Here is an 18,204-nt window from a genome sequence, read left to right as displayed (position 1 = left end):
TTAAAATTAATAATCACACTCATGTTTTGCAATGTTTCTTTTTGTTTTTCAGATTTAGATAAGTAAATTTTTAGTTATTATCTTATATAAATTTTGAAAAGTATAAAATTGTTATATCACGTTAATTTTAAGTAATTCTTTAATAAATAAATTTAATAATTTAATTTCAAATTTAAGATAATTACAAACAGTTGATTTTATTTTTTTGATCCTATAACATTTAATTAATTTTTTTAATTATTTAAAAATCCTATTTTTTGTGGTGATGACACGTAGGCGTTTTTTCTTCTCCTATTATATATAGATAGATAAGATTTTGTCTTTCATCTCTTTTGCTATCGGAATGTCTATGATATGGGTTCATATATAGTTACTCGAATCTCATATAGAGGCACTTACTTTAGTCATCTTGACAAAAAATTCTTTAAAATTGAGAACCTACGAGATTTTAAGATTTTCAATAGTTATATTTCTCAAAACGATACTTTATTCCGTAAACGATACTTTATTCCGTTCCTTTTCATTTATATTTTAAGCGCAATTAATATAATATACTTCTTCAATTATTTTAAGGCGGGATCAATCTTGAGAAGACCATTGGTTTATTCTTTAGTAGCTCATATAAATCTGGTTAGTGACGGAGCATATATCTTCACTTGTCATTGCAAACTTTGTCATCAGAAGTGTTATTTCAATTTACGTGACATTATTAAAAAATTATATAAGTTTCATTACCCTTGAACTTTGTAAAGTGGTCAAAAAAATTATAAACTTCACAAATTTGTGCATATTTCATTTTTCTCATTCACTCATCCACTAAATGAATCATCGCTATATTAATTGATTCTCTCTACTCAGAAAAAGTCATTCAAAAATCATTGTTATTACTTCACCATTTCACATCAACTACACTTACGAAAGAACATACAAGTTTGACACAAAATCATCTCATTCAAATAGTCTTTATCACACCTTCATATATCTTTATCGCTTTGCCCCTTAACCATTATAATTCACCCTTAACTGTCAAAATATCATTGCCAATGATTTAGAAGCTAAATATTGAAAAAAAAAGTCTTTGGCACTATGGTGTTGTTGTGAAACTTGGAGTTTGCTACTAATGATCTCAAAAGGATTGGTGATAGGATTGTGTTAATTGAGTTTTTCGACAAATATGAAAATTTAAGTTAGTGGTAATTGAATTTTATTCAAGATAATTTATGATTCGTAGGTATCTAATCTAAATTTGAAAGATAAATACATTATCGTTAAAAAATTTAAGTGTTGAAGAAGATGATAATATTATCACAAGCAGTGGCGGAGCCACCTACAATTAGGGTTCATCCGAATCCCCTTCGACGGAAAATTATATGATTTATACATGGTTAAAATAATTTTTTAAGTATGTATAGTAAATGTCGAACACCCTTCAGCTACTTCGTGTGTCTATTTTTTCAGATTTTGAACCCCTTATTGAAAATTATAACTCCGCCACTGATCACAACAACAATGAAGCTTTTTTTCAAAGTCCTAGGACAAATTTAAGCTTTTCTCCTTGTATGTCATAACTTAGATTAGTCTCATAAGATAGAAATATATTTGACACAATTATTAAAGAATTACATATTTGGACCCTTCCCCAAAAGTTTAATAACTAATTTAAATATTTCCCCATTAATCAATCAACTAACATGACATCATTTAGTGCATATTTACATACATCAGTCCAAACTTTGAACCTTCTTGTGAATACAAGATGTTTGAGTAGTCATTATTGTAAAAGACAAAAAAAGGCCACAATAAAAATGTATTTGATATAATAAACTATCTTGATTATTTTAGGGTAGATTAATCTTGAGAAGAACATTTTGCTTACTCTTCTGTAATTTAAATGAATTTGGTGACAGAAGAAGTATATATCTTTACTTATTATTTCAAATTTTATCATTAAAAGTGTTGTTCTAATTCACATGACATTATTGAAAAGTTGTGTAAGTTCTTATCCTTGAACTTTGTAAAATGATCAAAACAGGTGTGTATAAACTGAGTTAATATCTCAAAAGGCCACTCAACTTTAAGAATTTATCTAGCAAAGTGACTAAACTTAATTTTGTATCAATAAAATCACTCAACTTAAACCTTTGTATCAATAAAATCACTCAACTTAGGCATTTATATCAATAAAATCACTCAATCAAATTTATCATTAAAAAAACAATTTTTTTAAAAAAAATATCTGATCACAATTACAATAATAAATAAATAGCTTAAAATTACTACTTTATTATATTTTATAAAATAAAATAATAAAAGATAATTTAATCAATTTTATTTGGTAGATTACTACTGCTTCATTGCGATGTCGACTATCAAACTTGCTCTGATAGTTTAATCAATTTCGATAATTTATTAATTTCATTTGATTAATTACTATTGCTTCATTTGACGGTAACCACACTTGTTGTGATGGTTTAATCAATTTCTTGTTTGTGTGAATCTCTTTTTTCATTTAAAAATAAAATAAAATAAAAGTGAGGTTCCATGTATCATGACGCTAGCTAGTTTGGAGAATTTTAGGTTCAAAGTTTGATAAATTTATCTTTTATTTTGATTTTTTATTATTTTATAATGAAATAGTATTTTTGAGTCATGTATTTAGTAGTTTAATCATGAACATAAGATGAAAAATAATTTATTTGTGGTGTGAATTATTTTTAATAAGGAATTGATTGTGTGATTTTATTGATATAAAGGCCTAAGTTGAGTGATTTTATTGATATCAAATATAGTTTAGTGACTTTGCTAGATAAATTTCTAAAGTTGAGTGACCTTTTGAGATACTAACTCGTATAAACTTTACAAATTTGATATTTTATTTTTCTCAATCACCCATCTACTAAATGAATCAACACTATAATTCTTTCCGCTCTAAAAAAGTCATTCGAATTATTGCTGGTCCACCATTTCACATCAACGACACTTACAAAAAAACACATAAATTTTGTACATAACCACCTCATTCAAATAGTCTCTTTCACGTCTTTATCTTTACCGTTTTGCCCCTCACCTACTATATAACCCACCCTTAACTACCATAACATTATTACGAACAAATTTAAGTTTGTTTTTAAAAAATATTTTCAACTTCAAAATTTCAATTTTTCACCCCTACCCTCAACCCACCCCCCACCCCACTCCCAAAAAAAATTAAGTTTATTTTTAAAAAATATTTTCAATTTCAAAAATTATTTTCTACCCTAGTAAAAATAAAAGATATTTCTCAAAAAAAAAAAAATTCATTCATAAATCAAACACTAAAAATCTTATCTGGAAAATATTTTCTACTCACCAATCAAACATGAGAAAATAAGTCAAAAATCAACTTATTTTCCAGGAAAACATTTTCTAGGAAAACATTTTCCTTCATACCAAACACACCCTAAATGTTGGATAAGAAGTCTTTGGCATTATGAGGTTGTTGTGAAGCTTTGAGTTTGCTATTAATGATCTCAGAAGGATTAGTGATAGAATTGTGTTAATTGATTTTCGGAAAATGTAAAAATTTAAGTCAGTATTAATTAAATTTTATTTAAAATGATTTGAAATTTGCGGATAACTTATCTAAATTTGAAAGATAGATACACTATCGTTAGAAATCTTAAGTATTGAAGAGGAAACCATTGTTGCTATAGAAAGATAATGAAGCCTTCAAAATCCAAAACAAATCTAAACTATTTCGCAAGGTTCAAAGGTAATTTAAGCATTTTTTATATAAATAAAATAATCACGATTTGAATCAATATTGTAACAATAAAAATATATTTAACACAATTATTAATGAATAACATATTCTAACCATTTCTCAAAATTAATTAATCAATTCAAATGACTATCATTTATTACATATTTTACATACTACGAACTAGTACTATACATTAGTCCAAACTTTGAACTTTCTTGTAAAAAACAAAATGTTCGAGTAGTCATTATATTATCAAAAAAGAACCACAATAATTTGAAGTTAACAAAAACGTGATTTGTACATAGTCAAAGATTCCAAATTCCACCCCAAATGTGCAGAGTTCCGCAAGCCAACGTGGTATGCTCATCACCATTATTTTGCGATGACGACGACAAAGTCAGATTTTTCTTTTTTTAATTTTAGATATTCGATATTTATATTGAAATTTGACTGAATTTAAACTTGTATTAGGAAGTCTTCGCATAGGGTATGTTACTGACAAAAATGAATGACTGTCTTGCCACCTTATCATGAACCTTATTTGTTTAGACTCTTAATTAGTCTTAGGGATCATTTTGTACAAGACATTTGATGAGTTATTCCGATTTAAATTTTGAAATTAAATTATTTCATATTTGGTTGAAGATAATAACTAAAATTAGTACTAAAATAAGGACTATATTTTAGATAAAATTTTCACATAAATGTTGAAGTAAGTTATCTAAATTATAATCCTAAGTTTAGTATAAGAATTATAATCATATAATACTTCAATTTCAAACTTGTAATAAAAATTATGAAAATCTACCAAATCAATCGAACTAAAACAACTTGAACCAATTACTTATAACTTTCGAGGTATTTTTATACCACATAAAAAAATAAAACAACTTATTGTTTTGTAAAAAAGTTGGATTGAGTTGAACAAGTTATCAGAGTTATGTTTAAATCTTCATTTTCACAATTTTTATTAAATTTAACACACTTAATTTGTAAAATATCAATAAAAGCTAAAAATATTCACTTTTAACAAATTCAAAATACAATAAAAAAATTAAATATATAATTAAAAGATTAATTTTTAAAATATATACCACCAAACATGTGAGACAAGTTTTTGTCATGTCTCGTGTTTACTTGGACAAGTTGTTTTGGATGGTTGTTGCCTATTGTATTTTATTGTTAAATATAAATATTTAATCTAAAAATATTTTATTATACTATATAATTAAATTTATTATTAATGATGAATATGATTGTAATGTTGCTTTTTTTCCCTCCCATTTTAGATTTACTTATTATATCATAATTACATTTTATGTTTTATCATAACTTTACCTTATCTCCTACTTTTCTTATAGGTGTAGCTTTTAGATTACTGATATATGATATTATATAATGATTAAAATTACTATAATCAATTTAAATATTATATTCATTAAAATTATATTTTACAATATAATATAAAAAGATATTGTAACAACCATTTAAATAGAATGTAAATTTTTTTTTTATAATATTATAACACAAATCTAAATTAATTAAAATTCAATATGAATATCCACTTATTGTTGATTACTTTGTCTTTATGTATCACCCACTCCACTTGACTTTAAAGAATAAAAATAGGCATAATGCGTAAGATAGCATGAAAGTTTCTTTCAATCTCAGCCGTCCACGTCAATCGCTATTAGATATTTTCTGTATTATATAATATCCATGGCAGAAACGAAACTTTACTATATTATTGCAAATTCCGATAATAATGATTCACGCCGCCGGAGTTTTCATCCTCGTCGGAGTCGCCGTCCTTGCCGCCGTCGAAGGACGTAATGTTTTGAAACTTCCGTCGGAAGCTTCCAGATTCTTCGATGACGCAGATGACTCTGTTGGAACCAGATGGGCCGTCCTTCTTGCCGGATCAAATGGTTATTGGAATTATAGACATCAGGTGATTATATTTTGCGTATTAGAAATGCTATTGTTTGATTTTGAATTTTTTGAATTAGTGTGAGTTCGTGTTTTTCTTCCGATCTACTTCGTTTTGTTTTTGTAATATCTAGAAATTGTCTTTTTTTTTTTTTTGAATAGTAGGTATTAGATGATTGCTGTTTATGGTGAAAATATGAAGGAAAATTTTCAGTAAATGTATGTCGATGTTATGTTTAAGTGATGAATGAAAAATTTGAGCTGCTTGCATAATGTTTTCTTTGTTTGGTTGAATGACAAAGTGAGCTAGAAAACACTGCACTTGGATAATTGTCTTTTATAGATGATTGCTGTTTTTGGTGAAAATACGAAGGGAAATTCAGTAAATGTATGTTATATATTATGTTTGAGAGATAAATGAAAATTGAGCTGCTTGCATAATGTATTTTCTGTTTGGTTGAATGATATAGTGAGCTAGGGAGCATTGCACTTGGATATTGTCTTTATTGCTGTTTTTGGTGAAAATAGGAAGGAAAATTTTCAGTAAATCTATGTTGATCTTATGTTTAAGAGATAAATGAAAATTGAGCTGCTTGGATAATGTATTCTTTGTTTGGTTGAATGAGCTTGTGAGCTAGGAAACAGTGCACTTGGATAATTGTCTTTATTGCTGTTTTTGGTGAAATGAAGGAGGAAAATTTTCAGTAAATCTATGTTGATGTTATGTTTAAGAGATTAAATGAAAATTGAGATGCTTGCATAATTTATTCTTTGTTTGGTTGAATGAGCTAGCGAGCTAGAAAATACTGCACTTGGATGACTCCGTAAAGGGTTATACTGCACTTATTGGAATTTGGACTTTGGTTATATGTATTGTGCAGTACTTGTTAGAATTAAAGGTTATAAACAAAGACTTTCATCACTATTAGCTCCCGTTTGGCTATAGATTATGAAGTTGAAACTTGAATTTTTGAGCTTTTGGAATTTGAAGTTGTGTTTGGACATGCATTTTACTTGGAAAAAAATTGAAATTTGTGAGGGGAAGTCCCAAACTTGCCAAAACTGGTCTGAGCCAATTCTTGGGAACTTGAAAATATTGAAGCTCAGATTTTGATCAAATTTCATGGCCAAACTGATATTTGAAGATAACATTACAAAAGTTACTCTCAAAATCTATGGTGGTAGCTTTCCAAGTTTGTGAAACGCATCCCATTAAGACAACCAGCCAGTTAAAACCGAATCAGTTTGTAAAAAGTTTTGCTAAGACAACAGTTTCCTTCTTTTGATAGATTAGATTTGGGACTAGAGAATGGAATAAACCGGCTCCTAACTCTAACTATTAGGGAGTGTCTTTATAATATTTCTTTTCTCATACGTTTACTGATAAGCCTTGTCGACCTTGACTTCTGTATCAGGCTGATGTATGCCATGCATATCAGCTATTGAGAAAAGGTGGTCTCAAAGATGAAAATATTATTGTCTTCATGTATGATGACATTGCTCACCATGAAGAGAACCCAAGACCAGGAGTTATCATTAATAGTCCTGCTGGTGAGGATGTTTACGAAGGAGTTCCTAAGGTTGGTGTTTTTCATCATCATTTAGTATATACCTAAACTATACTCCTGTCTCATGTGCTATATCTCGAGGCAGGATTACACGGGAGATGATGTTAATGTGCACAACTTTTTAGCTGTTCTCCTTGGTAACAAAACTGCTCTTACTGGAGGTAGCGGAAAGGTGGTGAATAGTGGTCCAAATGATCATATTTTCATATTCTATAGTGATCATGGTGGCCCTGGGGTGCTTGGTAAGTAGCTTATGTATGCCTCTTTTGGTTGTTGTTTTGCTTTCTATATGTAGCGCTTTTATACTAATTTCGTCATGAAATTTTTGAAGGCTTGCGCATCTGTGTCTGCACCTCGAGAATTTCACGTGTATTGAATATTATTGACCATTGTCTCACTGCTTTCTACTGTTTGAGAAATAGATGATACATATTCGTTCTATTTCTAGTTAGGCAAGCAAATAATCTTTATTTAATATTATCTCTGGTTCTCTTATCTGCTGAATCTGCTTATACCTTTGAACATTCTGTTTGTTTTTGAGTTCAGCCTGCCAATTAGTTCACCAATAGAAATTATGGTAATGGTCCCCTAATCCAACCTCTCCCCAATCCCAAACTAAAAAAAAAATGTCTGGGGAAAAATCTCTAAGAAAAACAAAAAGAACACTTTATACTCATGGATCCAATATCACAGCTTAACCTTTCCTCTTTCATCCTAATTGACAATCATATGTCTGATTTTTTGTAATAGATATCTGTTGTAAAATCTTACAGAAAATACCTTCATCACGAACACTTATCGAATTCACCAAAGCTTGTACTTCACCACGAACTCTTGTAGGAAATTCTCATAGCTTGAGGCGTGTCGAAAGACACTGTCCTTAAGGATATTTCACCCGGTATGGGTGTATCCCCAGGATTCAACAAACTCTTCTATTATAAAACTAGGAGCCAAAAACTAACAAAGATTTATCTAAAAGAAAACCCAGCACTCAGGGAATTGAAGAAGAGGAATATTGTTTCTTACCAGTGATATTGTGTTCTTCTATACTCTCAAAGTAGTAACACAGAGAATATATATAAAGGAATCACTCCACACAAAGAACAAGAAGTTAATCCCTTCAACGTATAGTTTTCAACAGCTATAAGAGAATTAATGTAGCTCATAAATATGATGATTTAAATGAATATTAAGGTATTGCCATAATAAGGAATAATAACTCATTAAAGGCTAAATAATACTCCCTCTGTTCCTATTTACTTGTCCACTTTTGAATTGACACACCTATTAAGAAAACAATTAATGACATAATGAGTTTACCATTTTATCCCTATTAATTATGAAGTGGATGAAAAGTTCTACATTTTTCAAACTAATTAGTCATTTAATTGAGGGTAAAATAGGTAAAAAAAATTTTGTCCTTTCTTGATTTGTCAAAATGGGACAAGTAATCTGGGACAACTATAAAAAGAAAAGTGGACAAGTAATTAGGGACAGAGGGAGTAATGAATAAGGAAGATGTTACTATTTATAGTAATGCTTGAATATTATTGTCATACAATAAAGAGTCATTAATAAAGAGATTAAGGAATGAATTTAGACAATAATATGAATACTTCTTTTTGAGATACTAGAATTATTTTTCCAACAATATCTGTGGTGAATATATCGCCAGCAAAGGACTCAACATATTCTCTATCTTATCTCTTTGTAGTATCTGTTCATGAACCACTTTCACATTCAGTCATCAAGCTTTGAATTGAGCACCTATGTCTGTAGTTCTATATTGTGTGGATCAATAAGAAAGTGGTATTTTCTTGGAAGTGAATTTTAACAGATACTCCCTTCGTTCCACTTTGGCATGATATTCTTATTGGCCAGTTTCAAACAGAATGACACATTTCAATATTTACTTAATGAGAAGCTTTTATAGCCACAGGAAGGCTATGACATGTTTAAGACCACAGGTTTCATAAGTTTTGTAGCCTCAAAAACGTTTTAAGGAATTTTTAGGACCACTAGAATGTCCTTTTAATTCTGCATGTTTGCTGTCAGTCAATTATATTTTCATAAACTTGGTTTATTGAATTATAGCTTGGATAAATTATATCACTGCTATGTTTACATATCTGCTATACTGTCATGTGTACTAGGGATGCCTACCAATCCTTATCTATATGCAAATGATCTGATTGCTGTGTTGAAAAAGAAGCATGCCGCTGGGACATATAAAAGCTTGGTGAGCTGTTATATTCAATTGTCTTTTAAATATTTGTGAAGCCACTTCCGTATTTTCTCTTAATTTTTTAATTGTTTCTTCTTATGCTTACTATTTCCAGGTACTGTACATTGAAGCTTGTGAGTCTGGAAGTATATTTGAAGGACTTCTTCCTAAGGGTCTAAATATTTATGCCACAACAGCTTCAAATGCTGAAGAGAGCAGCTGGGGAACCTATTGTCCCGGAGAATATCCTAGTCCTCCTCCTGAATATGAGACCTGTCTGGGTGATTTGTATGCTGTTTCCTGGATGGAGGACAGGTATATGCAGCTTCTGAACTTTACTCGATGATTTTGAGTTTTACTTGTTTTGTTATTAAATGACTATGAAGTTTGTTCTTGTCCTTTTTTTTCTGGCTTTGCCTGAAATTCTTGAGATCTCTTGATTTATTATTTTCTCAATCTTAGAGGCTGAATTATTCTTATATTCCATGCGGAAGAATGTGTCAATTGCAAATAAAATTACATGCATGTGACTTGCCAATGCAAGGAGGGACTTGTTATATGTGGATTTCTGTTTCCGTTACTTGTCCTTTTCAAATTTGGATTTTACACTATGATCTGGATTTTATGTTTAAAAAATTATGGTTCTGCTTATAAATGATCACAGTAGTCCTAAACGTTGTTGCTAAACCATTTTGTGTTTCTATTTCTGTGCAGTGAAATGCACAATTTGCGGACTGAAAATTTGAGGCAGCAGTATCACCTGGTAAGTACTTTTGGACATTGAGGATTAGTCATCTAGCTGATGTGGTAGTTTAGAAAGTAAAAATAATAACAAAATAAGGAATTTAGAATGCTGAAGCAAATATATTGGTGTTAAAAGAGTAGAACAAAGGGGTTTCACAATTACCGATCCAATGATATAGTTTCTCTCTATCCTTTATTATGATGACATTTTAATTATTTTGTGTATTTGCATCTCTACTGCTGTTTTTTGCAGGTCAAAAAGAGAACTTCTAATGGAAATACTGCCTATGGTTCCCATGTCATGCAATTTGGTGATCTACAACTGAGTATGGAGTCTCTATTCAGGTTTATGGGTACAAATCCTGCAAATGATAACTACACTTATGTAGATGACAATTCCTTGTGGGCATCATCAAAGTCTGTAAACCAGCGTGATGCAGATCTTTTACATTTCTGGGACAAGGTATGCCCCAACAAACGCCCCCTTAGTGTTTTGGTAGAACTCAGAGATTCCTGAGTTTGAGGAAAATGAGTTTGCACTAAACATAAGAAGCAAAAATATCAAATACTACATAACAAACCAGCAGGAAATAAAGCTGTTGAATCTTAAAGCACATATTAGTTAACAGTATGTCCTCTTTAAAAAATATCTTTGCACCATGTTGCTACCATGGATGGTTTCATAACCATATTAATGTGGTATAGCTGGTTTCCAAAAAAGACACTAGCATTACATTTATGAACGATAATGATGCTAAACAGGCGGGAAACTTAGTGGTGTTCCAAGGTTGTGCTAAGCCGCAAGAGTTATTTTTAACAAGTCACATTGCAATTCGTTGGTCCTTATGTGTATGTATTAATTGGCATTTGGCTGCATTATTGAAAATTGGTGCCCAATTTGGCTGCTTATGATGTCATTACGAGCTGAGTGGCCATTGTGCCTCTGATGTGAAATGCTTTCTTGCTGACTTCCTATTCTTCCTCAATGCTGGCAGTTCCGCAAGGCTCCTGAAGGCTCTGCTCGGAAAGTTGAAGCTCAGAAACAATTCACTGAAGCTATGTCACACAGAATGCACCTAGATGAGCGCATTGCCCTTGTTGGTAAGCTTCTGTTTGGAATTCAAAAAGGTCCAGAGGTGCTGAAGCATGTTCGATCTGCTGGTCAGCCTCTTGTTGATGATTGGGCCTGCCTTAAATCCTTTGTAAGCACAAAAAAAACTGCAATCTCATAGAACTCTTAATGTTTGAGATTTGGTTCATCATCGTAGTTTGTCTGAACGCATGGAACACAATTATCTTTTTGCGATTTTTGTGCCTCGGAATCAAACTAATCTATCATATCTGCAGGTAAGAACATTTGAGTCACACTGTGGATCGTTATCTCAATATGGAATGAAACACATGCGTTCCATTGCCAATATCTGTAATGCTGGAATTCAGATGGAGCAGATGGTGGAGGCATCAGTACAAGCTTGTCCTAGCTTCCCCTCCAATACTTGGAGTTCCCTCCACAGGGGCTTTAGTGCGTAAACGCCATGGAATGTGCAGTTTCGCACTTAGATGCTGGTAATAATAATAGTTGCTGTTATCAGTGTCATTTCGTGTCCTATTTGCAAATTGCAATTTGATCCTGGTATTATTGAAGTCTACCATTATTGGTAATCAGAATTCATGTATTGTTTGTAAATTGGTGCTCTGTAAATACAGTTGAAAAAGCACAACTTATCGTGTTGAATCTTGATTATATTTGAAAGGACATTTATCATTTCAAGTAAATGGCAAGACCTCCATAATATGGGATTTTCCTCTCGAATAAATTGAAGGGAACCCATTGATGAATGGAAATTTTAACGATAGGAGGGAGAGTTACACCAGTGTGCATCTTCTTGGCAATTTCATTAATCAAAGTCATATCCCAGTGGACAAAACATCCTACGTTAGAAATTGTCATGGCTTGAATCTAGGACCTTTTAAGTCACATGAGACAACTTTACCATTTCTTCTAAGCTCCCCCCATCACAATGATAAGATATGCCAAAAATAATAAGCATACTAGATGTATTGTAATTCATATGTAAGAATGTCACTCGGGCACATTATTTGAACTCCGTTATCTATAACATGTGTCCAATTTTCTAAAATTATTTACCTGCTTGAACGTCAATCATATGAAACTTCAAATATTTAGACTTCATCAAGCCTAACTTCAAACACCACGTGTCTGAAGTTGTTCCGAAGAGTATCTTATAGAAAACAAGAACAACGTCTTCATTCAGACAGAAAAATTTGGAAATTACTCACGTAAGTAAAAATAAGATTACTTCTAGTAAATGAAAAGACTAAAGGCCTTGAAACAACAGTACATCAGATGACTCTGCAATGGAAAAAAGAAGAGAGCTCATCAACACTGATCCATTTGTATTCTTAGACTGACTTAAGACTTCACAACAAACTGATTACTATACAGGAAAACAGTGGAGTTGGAAAGGAAGAGGGGTGGGGTGGGGGTAGGGATAGGGGGTGACATACTGACGAGATTACCTACCCACATTAGTTTCCGTCTCCATAGAACACTAAAACAAGAAGGATTAGAAACAGTACAACTATAGAGAGTTGGTTTGATTTGTCAACTGCTTATGATATCATTGGCTAGAGACAACAACAGCATTTTCATCAGTTGGTGCCGAGTCAGAGGTAGCTGACTTCTTTGTAAGGGACTTGGGAATGTCAAGGTCATCTTGCACGCAACGTTGCTGAGGGTGGGAAAGAAGTGTACACATGTGACGGAATAGGACACGAGTAAGCCCCTGACCACTCTCAAATATGTAACCCTCGTATTCACTGACATGTTCCAGGGCCTCGACAAGGGCATCATACACCTTTTGAGGGCAATTGTCAGGTCCGGGCTTGTCATGAAGGTAAACTACGTCCAAAGTGAAGAGCTTTTGGGTAGCAGGCCATTGATGCTGTGGTGGTATAGATGACCTACAATATAGAAGTACCTGCATAATAAAGAGAATACATGTTAATTAACACTTCCTAGCAACCAATTGTACAGAGAGAATAAATTTGCAAGCATTAGATGTTTATGAAAATGTATCGAATAATCATTTGCATAATATTGGCCTAGGATACACTTAAATGAGGAAATATGGTCAGCGAGGATTCATATTGCCGACCTTCAACTTGTTTGGGGCTGACCTGTAGTTGTAATCATTCAGAAGAGAGCATCTAGTGAGAAATGAGAATGGTTCAAACTCATAAAAATTACCAGTAGATCAAAGGAAATGAGAATAACTGAATTTCATGAAGGTAAAAAACCATTTTAGATCCCACAAGACACTGAAAGATAAAAACCCTTCACTGATAAAGGAAAAGAAAGATCTTCTAGGCACTTTCAGAGTCTCACATTCAAAAGATTTACTTAGCTTCTATGTGGCTATCTTTTGAGGTAATTTCAGACCTTTTGCCACTGATTGATGCAGTACTTTTAAATGTTGCTATTGTAACAGACTTATTACTACCTGCACGTGGCATGGTACCGTAGACATGAAAGAATAAAAGGACCTGCACACACAACTCAAATATAATCTTAACACACAAGCAGTAAGCATTGTTCAAATAATCAAAAGAAAACACTTCTGATTTGACACCGTCATAGTTGGAGGTTTCCTGTATAAACTAGAACTTCTCAGTCAATAAAACTAATTGATAGTTGAAGGAGGTGACAGCTGGTGATTATGCTTGCTATGACCTCGATACAAGGAAAGACCTTTTTAGTTTTCAGAAGGAAGTAGAAGATACTTTTATGCATATAGACAGCTGAACCTACTCTCGGTTGCATCTTTCATTTGCCTTGACAAACACCATATGTTATCCTTATCAGATATACCTCACGTCCAACCTAACATCAATCCAAACTGGTGTGATCTTTCTCAGGTTCATATGATTTCAAGAAGTTTATCTTCCCTTCTTCTGTAGCTTTTCTGCATCTGTTCCTCGTGATAAACAACTACCTAAAACCCACTATTAGTACTCATTTTTTTTCATCCTAACATCTTTTTTTTTATGACAAGGGAAACCCGCAGCCGCTACCCTTTGGGTGCGCACAGGGTAAAACCCCCGCTCCTATGCAATAGCTCCCAAACCACATAGGAGAGGTAATCCGCACTAGGCAAGCCTGGTGCGACGAGCTCGACCCAGAAGGCAAACCCCTTGCTTTCGCTGGCAAGGAGTTTCGAACTTGAGACCTCCAACGTGAAAGTCCCAAGCTCAAACCACTGGGCCACCCCGAAGGGTTCATCTTAACATCTTTTCATTATTGGAGTTGTGTCTCTACGCGTTGGCAGCCCATGACCCAATCTAGATATAGATAATGCCACCTGGAAGCTATTTAAAAATTTTCTAGTTAACCTTAATACTAGAGACTAGTATCCTGCTTTAGGTCGCCTTAAATAAGGTATTTTCCCTGGAGTGTAGAGACCAATCTCTTGGGCGTTAAAGTGTTTTAGTGCAAGAATTAACAGATGGAAAAAACAATATGTTTGTGAACTTAAAGTCAGCAAGTTTTCCGAAATGAAAATCTCGTTTGAGGTGGCTATGAGATGTGAAAACAAACAAAACACATCTTTTATTTTTACATATACATAAGCACCCCCACTAACATCATGATAGTAAATTTCACTGCTACTGAATCAAGGACTGATAATGAATAAGATGAATGACTAAACAAAGAAGATAAATTCCTTAATTCGGTAATCTAGGCTAATTTAGGCCGACTAAATCAACTAGAGAAGAAGTGTTTCTTTCCAACAATAGCATGTATAAGTGGCATGAAATAAAGCAAAGAAAAGGAAAGAAGAAAACTACATTATTAACTTCATCAAAAGAAAACTACATATTTAATTGTAAAATGCAAGTATGTCAAGTAGTTGATCTCCTTTCCTCCTTCAGTTGGATCTACTAGCTTTTCTGAGTATGCTGAGAAACCATCTTTTCAGTTGGATCTACTAGCTTTTCTGAGTATGCTGAGAAACCATCTTTTCATTTTATTCAGAAAAAGAACCCAAAGTACGTTACCAAAATTAGAATTATTTGCCCCCATTCTCACATTGGTGCTAGGATATTTGGTCTAGCTGTGTTCTTAATATCTTGTTTGCCAAGATGAAAGTGCATCAAGAGTAGTCACACATATGGTGCTTGTTCTCTGCAACATTCAATCTCAGAAACCGAAGACTCAATATTGGTTGAGACACACAAAACTAAAGTTGTATTTACTTAACAACTCAAATACCATTACTTATTGCTACAGCACTATCAACCACTACTTATTGCTACAGCACTATCAACCACATGATGAAGCAAAACCATTTTTTTTTAGTAGTCGTGCTCACATTAATAGCTAAGAGATAATTCTAGAAATAGAACACATCTACTCATTACATTGCTCCAAAACTGAGTAGCTGATTTACCATGCGTCATTCATATGCAAAATAGCTTCTATAATTTTCTTAAACCAAATGTTAACCTTCTCAATATAAAAAGTTCAGCACCAGATGTCCTAAAGTCAAATGAAAAGACACATTGCTAATCACATCCTTACCACCCTGAGTATCCGATTTTGTGCACGTGTCTTTTTTGCTTCATGAGCTGCCACTCGAAATAGTTGAGTAAGGTCTGCATGGCCACAAGTTGAATCTACTGCAATACCCCGGCATGCAGAAACTACTGAGTCAATGTCACTAGTAAACTCTTTCCGAACCTTCATCAATAGAAATTTGAGAAGACAAGTCAATTTCAATACTCTACGTCCGTCTATCTTCCCACCAGTAAATTGGAACAGGAAGATATAGATTTGATAAGATAACTTAAGCAGGCCATAAAAGTTTCAAATAACTTATACTACAATAAGAACATAAATATATAGCAGAGCAGCTCTTGGAAGTCATCAATAAAAGCAGCATAAGTTTATGTTTGAAATCATTCATCAAACAGGAATACATCATAATAGCGAAGGGGGAAAGTGAGAAAAAAATGCATCAAAGTTAAGGAGATATTCTAAACCACTCGTACACTTTTACAAACTCCGTCAAACCAATTTCATGCTAAGAAGCAGGATTCTACATCTTTAAAAGCAAGTATTCCTACCAGTGATAACAAATTGTTTCATGCTTGCAATGATTAAGTTTGACAAGTTGTATGATAACAATAGAATAGTGATGAAAGTAATGTGTTGAAACAGTATCTGAAGTATCCCCATCACTAACTACATCGAATTTCTTTAATAACTCTAGGAAGACTACTCCATTACAAGCTTAAGAGTGTGGCCACAGAAAATACTTTAGAAGACTAATGCACCATCTAAAGTTGCATGATTTGGATGGCTAACAACTCATTAAGCATTTCTAACTCAAGAGGTATGACAGAGAAGGGGATACACCTTCGATACTCGATGATAATGGGGCTGTCCCTCTACCCTTCTCCACTTAAATACTAGACTTAGTTTGCATGATATTAGCAAGAACTATTTTTTTTATACACATATCAGAATGCCTCATGTTAGTAAGCATTTGAAGAAAAAAAAAGGTATCATAACTGCCTCATATTATACCAGAACTAAGAAAAAGGTCTGCCTAATTATGCAACCGAAAAAACTAATACTCCTTCCTTTCCAGTTTGTCTGCCTTCCTTTCCTTTTTAATCCGTTTCAGAAAAGAATATTTCTTTTCTTATTTGACAACTCTTTAATTTCAATTGACATGTCTAAAACCACAGGATTAGAGGATATTTTGATACATTACATGTCAAACCACAAGATTTAAAAGTATATTTTACTTTCTTAAACTATGAATCAAGTCAAAATCCTACAAACAAATTGAAATGAGAGTGGCTATTATCACATTATGGGAAGGATAGCAAAATCACTTATTCCACAATTGCATATCTGAAATTTTACATATATTATGAGTATTACCCAATTCAAACTTCAATCAGCTTGAAGAAATTGCAGTAAAAATATTACCCAAGAAGCGGATTTGCCAAGAGTAGCAAAAGCAAAACGGTGATCTGGATTAATAGTGAGCTTGGCATTGACGAATAGAAGGATTGCCTGCTTAATTGAGTCCAACCTGGTATACGGTCTACCGCCGGCAGCCGCAACCTTCATTTCAACAAGTGATTCGTTGTCCACATCTACACAGAACAGTATGTCTTCGCTTGCTAATCGAGTTGGTTGTAGAGTGTAACGACTCACCGCCGGTGGCCCTGAACCTTGTCCTTCTACTCCCTCCATTTTTTCCGATCAGTCACTTTCTCTCTCTAGCTCCCCTCTTTTCAGACAATTCTCCTCTTTTTTCCCCTTTGGGTTTCTCTCTCTTCGAAGGGATTTTCTGTTTTTTACTTTTTCCGTTTAGCCCCTTTTTGTTGTAAAAATTGCATGACTAAGAAATAGTGAATATTCCTTCGAGGAACGGAGGAGGCTAAGTTAATCGAAAGATGATTATCGATTCGAACACAAGATATTTCTATTTTTTTTCAAGATAAAAAAAAGGCAGAAAAAATGCTTTGAGTCATGCAAGAGGATATAGTAATCCATATAATACTCTCAGGAAAAGCTCGAAAGACTTTAAGTCAGATGATATTTGTATCATAAATCAACATAAGTGAGTAAATTGAGAAGGGAAAAGGGACAAATATATCCCCGAACTTTCGAAAATGGTATGTCAATACCCTCCGTCATACTTTTCGTTCATGAGTGCCCTCGCCGTCCAATAACTAAGTGCACATTTGCCCCTCTCACTAACGGAAGACTCATTTTGTACACGTGGCGCAATTCTACGCCTCAACCCGAATTGACTAAATATTTAACTCAAATTTCAATTACCCGTTTAACCCGCCCCGTTACCCATTTAACAAAATATCTACAAACCTAAAGAAAAAGCCCCATTTACTTTATCTCTTCTTCTTCCTCGTAAGGTTGCCGCCGTCGTTGCCATCCC

The 18,204-nt window shown here is 33.0% G+C and overlaps 2 protein-coding genes across 2 annotated transcripts; one reads left to right on the top strand and one right to left on the bottom strand.

Moving 5' to 3' along the window:
* Positions 1-5,463: 5,463 nt before the first annotated feature.
* Positions 5,464-11,965, top strand: LOC125861949 (vacuolar-processing enzyme-like). Its single transcript, XM_049541870.1, has 9 exons — positions 5,464-5,693; positions 7,087-7,251; positions 7,325-7,481; positions 9,393-9,478; positions 9,579-9,778; positions 10,178-10,226; positions 10,461-10,670; positions 11,203-11,409; positions 11,555-11,965. The coding sequence occupies exons 1-9, from the start codon at positions 5,508-5,510 to the stop codon at positions 11,735-11,737; spliced, it is 1,443 nt and encodes a 480-aa protein (XP_049397827.1). The 5' UTR covers positions 5,464-5,507; the 3' UTR covers positions 11,738-11,965.
* Positions 11,966-12,555: 590 nt separating this feature from the next.
* LOC125862718 (uncharacterized) lies at positions 12,556-17,585 on the bottom strand. The gene is made up of 3 exons (XM_049542847.1): positions 17,229-17,585; positions 15,810-15,968; positions 12,556-13,209 (listed from the first exon to the last, which is right to left on the bottom strand). Exons 1-3 carry the CDS (start codon positions 17,496-17,498, stop codon positions 12,850-12,852), a joined length of 789 nt encoding a protein of 262 aa, XP_049398804.1. The 5' UTR covers positions 17,499-17,585; the 3' UTR covers positions 12,556-12,849.
* Between the last annotated feature and the right edge of the window lie 619 nt (positions 17,586-18,204).

This window comes from Solanum stenotomum, chromosome 4 (assembly GCF_019186545.1).
Source record: "Solanum stenotomum isolate F172 chromosome 4, ASM1918654v1, whole genome shotgun sequence".
Classification (NCBI taxonomy): domain Eukaryota; kingdom Viridiplantae; phylum Streptophyta; class Magnoliopsida; order Solanales; family Solanaceae; genus Solanum; species Solanum stenotomum.
The sequence above is the reverse complement of the archived record's forward strand: the minus strand, read 5'-3'. Positions and strand labels throughout refer to the sequence as shown.